The sequence below is a fragment of the Triticum dicoccoides genome, chromosome 6B (genome assembly GCF_002162155.2).
Source record: "Triticum dicoccoides isolate Atlit2015 ecotype Zavitan chromosome 6B, WEW_v2.0, whole genome shotgun sequence".
In the NCBI taxonomy this organism is placed as follows: domain Eukaryota; kingdom Viridiplantae; phylum Streptophyta; class Magnoliopsida; order Poales; family Poaceae; genus Triticum; species Triticum dicoccoides.
Window position 1 is genome coordinate 214631662 of NC_041391.1, and position 12385 is coordinate 214644046.

The window sequence follows — 12385 nt, forward strand, 5'->3', positions numbered from 1 at the left end:
CCAAAACTGTTTATAATAACCTAACATTCTGTTCGACTCATGGTTTGCGCGTGGAAAATCAGTCGGCTGCGCTCGGCGGGCCGTATTATGTTTATTCACATGTTCGCTTGCCCAGTTTTGCCGTTTGGGCATGTGAAACAGAAGAAGCACCGTGCGCGTGCGCGTACAAAAGCCACCAGAACGCGCCCAACGGGGCGCTAAAGACGGGACCGTGCCGTGCCGTGCCGTGCGTCCCCCAATTCCCGTTCCCAAAAATATCCTCCCCACCGCCACCGCCACCGCCACCGGATATTCCACCCCGTCCCGGGAGCCAAGCCGAGGCAAAGGCGCCGCAGCGAATGGCTCCGCCCGCCGCCGGCAGGCCCTCGGCCTCCGCCGCGCCGGAGCCTCCCCTGCGGGAGGCCGCCAAGCGCCGGCGCGCCCCCGCGTGCGCCGGTGCCGGGGCCCGCATCCTTTCCCTGGGCGTGCGGGGCGCCGTGATGGTCGCCGCGCTGGTGCTCTTCCTACTCTTCGCCGCCGCCGCGGTCATCCTCATGCTCGCGCTCCTCGTCGCCGCGCGCGGCTTCCGCCAGCAGGGCCGCCGCCGGCACCGCGCCTCGCCCGACTCCTCCACTCCGCCGCCGCCCCCCGCCGTCGGCCTCCCGTCCGCCAAAATCCGCCTCCTGCCCAGCTTCGTGCCCTGCCCGTGCGACGGCGGCGGCGACGGCTCCTCCTCCTCGCCGCGGATCTGCCCCGTCTGCCTCGACGCCGCGCGCGCCGGGGAGCGGTGGCGCGCGCTGCCCGCCTGCGGCCACGCGTTCCACGCGGCCTGCGTCGACCGGTGGCTCCTCTTGTCGCCCGGGTGCCCCGTCTGCCGCGCCACGGTGTCCGTCCCCGTCAGCTGATCGCGAGCTCCAGGCACGGGACATCATCAAGAAGTTGCACCGCGCCCCCGTGGTGGCCGCCCGCGACCGCCAGGGCTGTAAAGGTTCGGTTCCCGTCAGCTGTTCGAAGAAAAGCCTCCCCGCCTTGCTCTGTAGTCGTAGCCGTAGGCTTTGTGTGGATCTTTCTGCTGTTGTAAAGCGAGAGGCAGGGAGACGATGCATAAAACAAGTTTCTCCTTAAGGAGAACTTTGCAATGTCAACTACTTTATCTATTTTCATCTCAGTATTGTGTAGTTCATCCAAGTTGCTCGTGGTACCAATTGTGAATTGTGATCGTATGATAGTAATGGGGAGTAATAACGAATGAATCGTCAATGCTCATATGCATCACAGTTGGCAATGTCAAAGTATTTGCTTAACTACTAACCTAGGAAACAAGTTTGATCAAAGGGAATAAGCTTTGATGTGATGTGATGCTCTTGTGGGACAATTATAGGATAGTGATGTCAAGAGCTCCAGATGAAAATGAGTTTCTAAAACATGTGCCCAACTCAACCTAGGAAACAAGTCTGATCCAATCAATTTGTTGTAAGCCTGTTCTGTTCTTATCAGTGTAGTTCTAGGCATTAAAGAGCAACTCTTGTGGTAGAATTTGCTTATGAGGATAATGTGGCGTGTGATTTTTTTGTTATGTATGGATAGCTTTTCTTGGCAGCAGAGGTATACGCTTTGCCCCTTCTATAATCACGAAACTCACTTATTCATGGCTTGAACAATAGTAGTACAAATTATTTCTGAATTCTCGATACAGAAGAACTTGTTTCCCTCTCCAAAAAGAGAACACAAGAACTTGCCATGACCACCTTTATGAGCCTTCATTGATTCTGGTTGCTTTGTTATTACGGACCAATAAATAGATTTGAAAGCAGATATTAGGAACTTGAGAGCTTGACATCATTTACAGTTTTACACTCAGCTATGCATCTTGTTCTATATGCAACCATGTATCTTGTTCTAAATATGCAACCATGTATCTTGTTCTAAATATGCAACCATGCATGTAATAAAACTGGTCATCATTTTTTTTTGTCAGCTTACTTCTATCCAATATCCATTGGTCAATCCAATGGTGAGAGTTGATTTCTGAAAAGAAAAAATTAGACTCTGTACCTGATTTGTTAATTTTATTACATGATGACCTCTACCGTACTAGTGAACAATTTCGCTTCTCTACGAATTTGGTTTATAGCCCAATAATTTGCTCAATTGTTGTCCATGAGTCATAAACATTGCTTCAGGACCGAGTCAGTGATGTGTAATGCCCCCTAAAACCTTATCAGTGATGTGTGATCCCCCCTAAACATAATGGTTGGTTTACATCAGTGTCATTGTCTCTCAGTGTCAAACGAGCTTCATTGGTTGGTCAGTGCCGGTGCCATTATCAGTTTATCATGCTACAGTGACGAGTTCTTATTTCGGAATGCTGATGATAAGTGTCTGAAGTTCCATGTACGCAAAACACAGCAGGGTTTGCAATGGTGACATCTTATAACAGTAAGAGATCTTCCGTTGTGCTCAGAGGAATGAACAAAGAATTATTCCAGGTTAAGTCATGTTCAAATCATGCAATGACCGAAACCACTTGAGTTGCTTATTCATCAATTAAATGGAAAATTTTCTGCGGATTTTGAGCCGTTGGTCACCATCTGACGGCCATGGTCGCACCGTGCTGTTCATCTTCAACCTCTTTTTTTTCTTCCTCCCCGTCCCGCCCTCCCCTTAAGGTCTCCACCGTCGCTGCTTGTTGTTGTCGGGACCATCCCTCTAAGCCCCGTCGTTCTATGGCAATGACAATGACCCCCATATGCCCCCTCCCCGACACCCACTCGCCAACCTGCTTCCTCGTCTTCGCCTAGGGCATCGTAGCTTGTTGTCGCTCGCCGTCGTCCCTGTCTCCGGTGAGGTCTTGACTCGGTCTCGCCGAGATCGACACTCATCGCTACACATCTCACATCGCCCCCACCTTCGGCCTCACCTGAATTGACTAACGCCAACAAAAAATTAAGGCACATGATGTTTAGCGAAACCGTGGAATTTCAGCCCTCGTAGGTCCAACACATGAGGCGTGAAGCAGATGATGAAAATTCAGAGTATGCACAAGGTCAAGTTCCACATCGCTAAGACAAGGTGGAGGCTAAACATAAGATTCGTCCATTAATGTGTGATAAAATACAAGTAACACATGAATTTGATGACAAGTTAAGTTGTTACTAGTAGAGAGTGAAGATGTCCAAGACCATGCATTTTTAGATCCGATCACTCAAGGCGACCAGAGATGTCTCTCTCATTCCAGAGAGGGGCAAATCCCATCTCAGCTACCAGTTATAGATAGCATTTGGCAACCCTAAGTAATTAAGTCACTACACATCTGAAGCACATACAATGACAGGTGTGAGAACATAGCATACACATTGTAAGAAACAATTAAAAAGCATTCTTGCTATCTCTCAAGTTGGGTTCGTCCAACACCATGTTCCTAACATGAGTTAACGTTATTGGTTCGACATCTCGATGTCCATGACCACCAAAACATGGTCATCAACCAACACCCATGTTGGTGTAATATTCATATGTGTCCTCACATGAACTCTGACCAAGGACAACTTTGGATTAATGATTTAAGCATATAGTTTCAGAAACAAAACACTTTTTTTTGGAATGAACAAATCACATATTTTCCAATAATTAAAATGATATTATTGAAGGAACGTTTCATAATTCATGGATACAACAAAATATAATTATCTATGTTCACCTCTAGGGTATATTTCTAACATGATAATTGTCTTTAATTATTATTATTCTGAAAACTTCCACATGTGTTTTTAGCATCTTATTAATAGGAGAGAAAAGACCAAACTTGTGCAGCACAAACACGCACAAACCCTTGGTGTCATCCTAAGTTTGGAAGAAAAACTAGTGAAATGAAGAAGAAGAAGAAAAATCACTTCTCCTTGTTCTCTTATGATGACCCACAAGTATAGGGGATCTATTGTAGCCTTTTTGATAAGTAAGGGTGTCGAATCCAATGAGGCGAAGTAATTGACAAGTAGTTTTCAGCAAGGTTTCACTATAAAATGCCATAAAGATAATTTGATAGCAAGATAAAGTGTAATAAGATAAATAGTAATAAAAGAAAGAGTGCATCAAGTGACCCAGTCCTTACGTATGATAAGGATGAGATATCAGTGTATAATAACTAAAACGCTCTTGAGGACACACAAGAATTTCGTCAGGTTATTTTCATTGTGATGCATTAAGTTATTGTTCATTGAGTGTTGTGTGTGTGTGTGTGGGGGGGGGGGGACTGGAGGTAAGGTATTGTTCTTACTTGAACAAATACCTACTTATGATTATACTCTCCATGCAAGCATACACAAATATAAGAGAAATAATTAAGATAAACTAACGATAGCATTAAGAAATAGAATTGAAAAAGCCCCTCACAGAACAATTCATAGACATGAGTTTAGATTTCTATCTCGAGACAACCACGACAGGAACTGGAACTTCTCATGTGTATGTTCTTGTTCCCATTGGGGTTTGCCTCCTTCCCAAGCGCTCCATCTACGCCTCCTCGGGCACCCACGACGGTTGCTTTGGACGCTATAAGTACATCCACCTTACTATGGCATCTTCGCATGTATCAATTGAAACATCGGCTATGGTTCTCTAGGGTAATTGGTTCGACCGTGTCCCACGGTCTGTGCATTTGATTAGATCCCGACACCGGTTATAGAGCCATATTGTTTTTATTGCATTTTATCATCGACTGTGAATCGGATAGTGTAGATTCGGCGATTTACGTGTAGATCGAAGGTTGTATTTCATGTGGAGTCTGTGCTTGGTTTTTGGACAAAGGGTGGGTTTTATTCACTCAAAATGAAGCATTAAGAGGATACAAACACAACGAGCACAGACGCATCCTCTGCACAACTAGGATGCACACAACCCATACTAACGTGTGAGCACACACACAAAACAAGTTGGCAAATAGCAAAGTCATATAATATCAAAGCTATGCCTAAGCGATCAAAAAACGAAGCGATCAAATGCATGATTGACAAACTAACGATCATGTGTCTGGGAAAAGAGCGCTTGTATTGGGTCTGTGTTCATTGATGATCTTCGTGAAGGTGTGCTCCATGTATCACGGAGATCGGTCGTTAGCATGCACATTATTCTGATTCTACATGCTTTGGTTCGATTTATGTTGGTATAGTGGTTTATTCAGCCTATTGTTCTTCGCTGCAGTGGTCTACGGGTGTATTGGTCGTTGATAACAATGTTTCAGACATTTGTTCAAAGGGCAATGCTATAGTGGAAGGAAGCGCCTCCAGGAAGCATCGGGAAAATCCAACAAATGTTGGGCACCTCCATGAGTGCAAAGGTCCAACTCACTTTTGCAAGTTGGTTTTAGCACCTAAGTTTGATCTGTTAGGTGCTTTCTGGGAGCACATTGGTACTATTCTATAGGAGATTTTCATAAGAACTAACACTGGTTGTGGCTGGAGGGTCAAGCTCCAGGATGTCAGTGAGAACCTTTTCATTGATCACGGGTGGGCTAGCTTCGTGCCTTCGCCATAGCCCACGATCTACATATTGTGTACTTGCTCACCTTCAAGCTCATGACTCAAGTTAGTTTCGGGGTGGTCATCCTCGCCCTTTCTGGTGTTGAGGTGGTGGTCAGATGTGGCGAGCACGACCAATCATTTTCCATGATTAAGGATATGCAGTCCTCCTTTTGTTTGTGAACCCTGGATTATTGTGCTTAGATAACAATGTGGTCATGTGCTATGTATTAGTTTAATGACAATGGTTGTATTCACGTTTCACTGTTGTTTGTTTTTCTTTTGGGTGAGGGGTCTAATGTTGTAATCATATGACTGCTAATGTGATTATGCAAAGGTGTGTGCTGCTTATGGAAGGGCGGAAATACGTGATAATCCCCAAGTGCAAGGAATCATCCTAGCAATTTCCAAAGATGGAAGTGGTAAGTATGGAGTGTCGAACTTACAAGGGGCTAAAGGTAAGATCAATATTATCTCAAGTCCTATCTGCCACTGATACGACTCTACGTATACCGAGCATTTGCTTTCATCTAGAAATGAGAAATAAAACTACGTTGTGGGTATTGTCGGTGTCAAAACCGGCTGATCTCGGGTAGGGGCCCCAAGATGTATGTCTGAGGATCGGTGGTAACAATGATCAAAAGGACACAGTGTTTACCCAGGTTCGGGCCCTTTTAATGGAGGTAAAACCCTACTCCTGCTTGATTATATTCGATGGATATGGGGGTTACAAGAGTTGATCTACCTCGAGATCGTAATGGCTAAACCCTAGCTTGGCTTGCCTATCAATGTTATGATCCTGCCTTCGATCTAACCCTCCGGTTTATATAGATACCGGAGGGGCTTAGGGTTGTACAAAGTCGGTTTTACAGAAAGGAAATAGGATATCCGGACACCTAAACTTTCCATCCACGTATACGGGAGTCCCTACCGGACACGAGAGGTGGTCTCCTGCCTTGTATCTTGACGGCCCATCAGCCCAACCCATATCCAATAGACCGGACGCCCGAGGACCCCTTAGTCCACGACTCCCTCAGTAGCCCCTGAACCAGTCTTCAGTGACAACGTGTTTGGCGCGCAGATTATCTTCGGCATTGCGAGGCGGGTTCCCTGAACAATATACGTCAGCTCTCCTCCATAAAATTACTGTATTCGGCCTTGCATAATTAACACAACCCTTAGCCATGAAGGCAGGATATATAAAAAATAGGAATAGTGTCTTTATTGACAACTTTTATCGGCGAAGCGTCAGACTTGACCCTTCACCGTTTTTAACCGTTTTCACACCCCACGTTTCGTGTTTCGAGGCCAAGCCACATTGGCCCGTCTTGCCAAAACAGAGATCATGCCCACTTAATACGGGATTGCTCATCAGTAAAATTTGGGTAATCCAACCATTTACGGCGCATGCTTTCATTGAGAATAAGTGAGTTTCAAGGCACAAGTGGGGGAACGGTTGGCATTTTTACCGCCTATAAGAGGCAATGGATTTCACCTTTCTTCCCCACGCCTTCCAATCTCCTCAGCCTTCCAATCTCCCAAGCTCTCAGCGGCCGAAAAGTTTTCGTCTTCCTCACCACCACCACTACCTCCTACGACCATGGCCGGATCCGGTTCCAAGGGCAAGTGGGAGGCCTCCTCCGTCATGGATAAGGAGGTAAAGGATCTCCGGAGTGTGGGATACCTAGCCACCACCATCGCTGATACGTCCATTTTGCATCATGTTTTCTTACTGTTATTTATAATTTTTTATCCATGATAATGCTTTTTGGAGTAATTCTAATGCCTTTTCTCTCATAATTTGCAAGGTACACACCAAGAGGGAGAATTCTGGCAGCTGGAAATCTGGATCTAAAAAAGCTACGTCAGGCTACCTATTCTGCACAACTCCAAACAAGCTGAACCTTCACGAAGAATTTTTATGGAATATTTAAGAAATATTGGAGCAAATAACTACCAGAGGGGGCCCACCAGGTGGGCACTACCCACCTAGGCACGCCAGGGAGCCCAGGCGCGCCCTTGTGGGTTGTGCCCTTCTCGGCCCACCTCCAGTGCCCATCTTCTGGTATATAAGTCATTTTGACCTAGAAAAAATAAAGGGGAGACTTTCGGGACGAGCGCCGCCGTCTCGAGGCAGAACTTGGGCAGGAGCACTTTTGCTCTCTAGCGGAGCGATACTGCCGGGGGAACTTCCCTCCCAAAGGGGGAAATCATCGTCTATCATCATCACCAACAACTCTCCCGTCTTGGGGAGGGCAATCTCCATCAACATCTTCACCAGCGCCATCTCATCTCAAACCGTAGTTCATCTCTTGTATTCAATCTTGTTACCGAAACTATAGATTGGTGCTAGGGGGTGACTAGTACTGTTGATTACATCTTGTAGTTGATTACTATATGGTTTATTTGGTGGAAGATTATATGTTCAGATACATTATGCTATTTAATACCCCTCTGATCATGAGCATGTTGATTATTTGTGAGTAGTTACTTTTGGTCTTGAGGTCACGGGAAAAATCATGTCGCAAGTAATCATGTGAATTTGATATGTGTTCGATATCTGATAGTATGTATGTTGTGATTCCCTTAGTGGTGTCATGTGAACATCGACTACATGACACTTCACCATATTTGGGCCTAAGAGAATGTATTGTGGAGTAGTAAACAAATGGTGAGTTACGAGAGTGACAGAAACTTAAACCCCAGTTTATGCGCTATTCCGTAAGGGACCGATTGGATCCTAGAGTTTAATGCTATGGTTAGAATTTATTCTTAATACTTTTCTCGTAGTTGCGGATGCTCGCGGGAGGATTATATCATAAGTAGGAGGTTTTTTTCAAGTAAGAACAACACCTAAGCACCGGTCCACCCACATATCAAATTATCAAAGTAGCGAACACAAATCAAACCAACATGACAAAAGTAACTAGATGAAATTCCCGTGTACCCTCAAGAACGCTTTGCTTGTTATAAGAGACCATTTTGGCCTGTCCTTTGTCTAAAAAATATTGGGCTAACTTGATGCATACTTATTGTTACTATTGTCACTTGCTCGTTACAAATTATCTTGCTATCAAACTACTCGCTACTTACGGTTTCAACACTTGCGGACATTACCTTACTGAAAATTACTTGTCATTTCCTTCTGCTTCTCGTTGGGTTTGACACTCTTACTTATCGAAAAGAGCTAAAATTGATCCCCTATACTTTTGGGTCATCAAGGCTATTTTCTGGCGCCATTGCCGGGGAGTGAAGCGCCTTTGGTAAGTGGAATTCGGTAAGGAAACATTTATATAGTGTGCTGAAATTTATTGTCACTTGTTACTATGGAAAACAATCCTTTGAGGGGTTTTTTGGGGTATATTCACCTCATATGGAACCATAATTAGTTACCCCTCAACCTACTACACCTACTAAAAATATTGAATATGAAATCCCTTTGGGTATGATAGAACAATTGCTAGTTAATCCTTATGCAGGAGATGGAACTGAACATGCTCATATGCACTTGATACATGTGGAACAAATTTGTGGATTTTTTAAGCTTGCAGGTTTACCCAGGGATGGAGTGATGAAAAAGGTTTTCCCTTTATCTTTGAAGGGAAAAGCATTGGCATGGTATAGGCTATGCGATGATATTGGATCATGGAATTGGAATCGTTTGAAATTGGAGTTCCATCAAAAAATTTATCCTATGCATCTAGTTCATCCTGATCGGAATTATATATATAATTTTTGGCTTCGTGAAGGAGAAAGTATCGCTCTAGCTCGGGGGAGGCTTAAGTTGATGTTATATTCATGCCCCAATCATGAGCTCTCAAGAGAAATTATTATTCAGAATTATTATGCTCGGCTTTCTCGTAATGATCAAACCATGCTGGATACTTCTTGTGCCGGTTCTTTTATGAATAAAACTATTAAACTCGGGTGGGATCTTTTGGAAAGAATTAAATGCAACTCTGAAGATTGGGAACTTGATGAAGGTACAGAGTCGGGTATAAAGCTTAAGTATGATTGTGTTAAATCTTTTATGGATACCGATGCTTTTCAAAAGTTTAGCACTAAATATGGACTTGATTCTGAGATAGTAGCCTCCTTTTGTGAATCATTTGCTACTCATGTTGAACTTCCTAAAGAGAAGTGGTTTAAATATCGCCCACCTATTAAAGATGAAATTAAAGAACCAGTACCAGTTAAAGAAGAAACTATACTTTATAATGTTGATCCAGTTGTTCCTTCGGCTTATACTGAGAAACCACCTTTCCCTGTTAGGATAAGAGAACATGCTACAGTTTCAACTGTGGTTAACAAAAGCTATGTTAGAACACCTAAACCTGATGAAAAAATTAAAGTAGAACCTAGCATTGCTATGGTTAAAGATCTCTTGGAGGAAGATATGGATGGGCATGTTATTTACTTTTGTGAAGAAGCTGCTAGAATTGCTAAACCTGATGGAAAAGATAAACATAGACCTGTTGTTGGCATGCCTGTTATTTCAGTTAAAATAGGAGATCACTGTTATCATCGTTTATATGACATGGGTGCTAATGTGAGTGCTATTCCTTACACTCTATATCAAGAAATTATAAAAGACATAACACCTACCGAGTTAGAAGACATAGATGTTACTATTAAACTTGCAAATAGAGACACCATATCACCTTGTGGGATCATTAGTGATGTTGAAGTCTTGTGTGGGAAAATAAAATATCCTACTGATTTTCTTGTTCTTGGTACCCCGCAAGATGACCTCTGTCCCATTATCTTTGGTAGACCATTCTTGAACACAGTAAATGCTAAGATAGATTGCAAGAAACAAATTGTGTGTGTTAGCTTTGGTGATGAGTCTCATGAGTTTAATTTTTCCAAGTTTAGTAGAAATCATCATGAAAAAGAATTGCCTAGTAAGGATGAATTAATTGGTCTTGCTTCTATTGCTGTGCCACCTACTGATCCTTTAGAGCAATACTTGCTAGATCATGAGAATGATTTACATATGCATGAAAGAAATGAAATAGATAGGATCTTCTTTGAACAATGTCCTATGCTTAAACACAATTTGCCTATTGAAACTCTTGGAGGTATTCCTCCACCTAAGAGTGACCATGTGTTTGAATTAAAACAATTGCCAAACACGTTGAAATATGCTTATCTTGATGAAAAAGAATATATATCCTGTTATTATCATTGCTAACCTTTCAGAACATGAATAAGAAAGATTATTGAAAGTTCTAAGGAAGAACCAAGCTGCTATTGGATATACTCTTGATGATTTAAAGGGCATTAGTCCCACTCTATGTCAGCACAAAATTAATATGGAACCTGATGCTAAACCAGTTGTTGATCATCAATGTCGGTTAAATCCGAAGATGAAAGAAGTGGTAAGAACGGAAATACTAAAACTTCTGGAAGTAGGTATAATCTATCCCATAGCTGATAGTAGATGGGTAAACCCTGTTCATTGTGTCCTGAAGAAAGGAGGTATAACTGTTGTTCCTAATGATAAGAATGAGCTTATTCCACAAAGAATTGTTACATGCTATAGAATGGTAATTGATTTTAGAAAATTAAACAAAGCAACTAGAAAAGATCATTACCCTGTGCCTTTTATTGATCAAATGCTTGAAAGATTATCTAAACACACACTTCTGCTTCCTTGATGGATATTCTGGCTTTTCACAAATACCTGTATCTCAACCTGATCAAGAAAAGACTACTTTTACTTGTCCCTTTGGAACCTATGCTTATAGACGTATGCCTTTTGGTTTATGTAATGCACCTGCTACCTTTCAAAGATGCATGATGGCTATATTCTCTGACTTCTGCGAAAAGATTGTTGAGGTTTTCATGGATGACTTTTCTGTTTATGGGAAGTCCTTTGATGATTGTTTAAGCAATCTTGAGCGAGTTTTGCAGAGATGTGAACAAACAAATCTTGTCTTGAATTGGGAGAAGTGCCACTTTATGTTTAATGAGGGCATTTTCTTGGGTCATAAAATTGCTGAAAGAGGTATTGAAGTGGACCAAACTAAGGTTGATGCAATTGAGAAAATGCCATGTCCTAAGGACATCAAAGGTATTCGTAGTTTCCTAGGTCATGCTGGTTTCTATAGGAGATTTGTTAAAGACTTCTCTAAAATTTCTAGGCCTCTCACTAGTCTTTTGCAAAGGGATGTTCCTTTTGTTTTTTATGATGATTATTTAGAAGCCTTTGAAACACTCAACAAAGCCTTAATTTTTGCACCTATTATTCAACCACCTGATTGTAACTTGCCTTTTGAAATTATGTGTGATGCTAGTGATTACGCTGTTGGTGCTGTTTTAGGACAAAGAGTTGATAAGAAATTGAATGTTATTTCATTATGCTAGTAAAACTCTAGACAGTGCTCAAAGAAATTATGCTACTACAGAAAAAGAATTTTTAGCAGTGGTGTTTGCTTGTGATAAATTTAGACCTTATATTGTTGATTCCAAAGTAATTGTTCACACAGAGCATGCTGCTATTAAAGATCTTATGGAAAAGAAAGATGCTAAACCTAGACTTATTCGTTGGGTTCTCTTGTTACAAGAATTTGATTTATATATTATTGATAGAAAAGGAGCTGAGAACCCCGTAGCAGATAACTTGTCTAGGGTTGAAAATGTGCTTGATGACTCACTACCTATTGATGATAGTTTTCCTAATGAATAGTTAGCTGCAATAAATGTTGCTAATAGTACTCCCTGGTATGCTGATTATGCTAATTACATTGTTGCTAAATATTTACCTCCTAGCTTTACATACCAACAAAAGAAAAAAATCTTCTATGATTTAAGACATTACTTTTGGGATGACCCACATCTTTATAAAGAATGAGTAGATGGTATTATTAGACATTGTGTACTTGAGC

General features: G+C 42.4%; 1 protein-coding gene across 1 annotated transcript; it reads left to right on the forward strand.

Annotated features, from left to right (window-relative positions):
- The first annotated feature begins 210 nt into the window (after window positions 1-210).
- Window positions 211-1207, forward strand: LOC119324084 (RING-H2 finger protein ATL56-like). The gene has a single exon (XM_037597828.1). The coding sequence runs from the start codon at window positions 339-341 to the stop codon at window positions 882-884; it is 546 nt and encodes a 181-aa protein (XP_037453725.1). The 5' UTR covers window positions 211-338; the 3' UTR covers window positions 885-1207.
- The last annotated feature ends 11178 nt before the right edge of the window (window positions 1208-12385 follow it).

Excerpts from the sequence above, each read along its gene's own strand:
- LOC119324084 (XM_037597828.1), top strand. The coding sequence starts at position 339 with ATGGCTCCGCCCGCCGCCGGCAGGCCCTCGGCCTCCGCCGCGCCGGAG.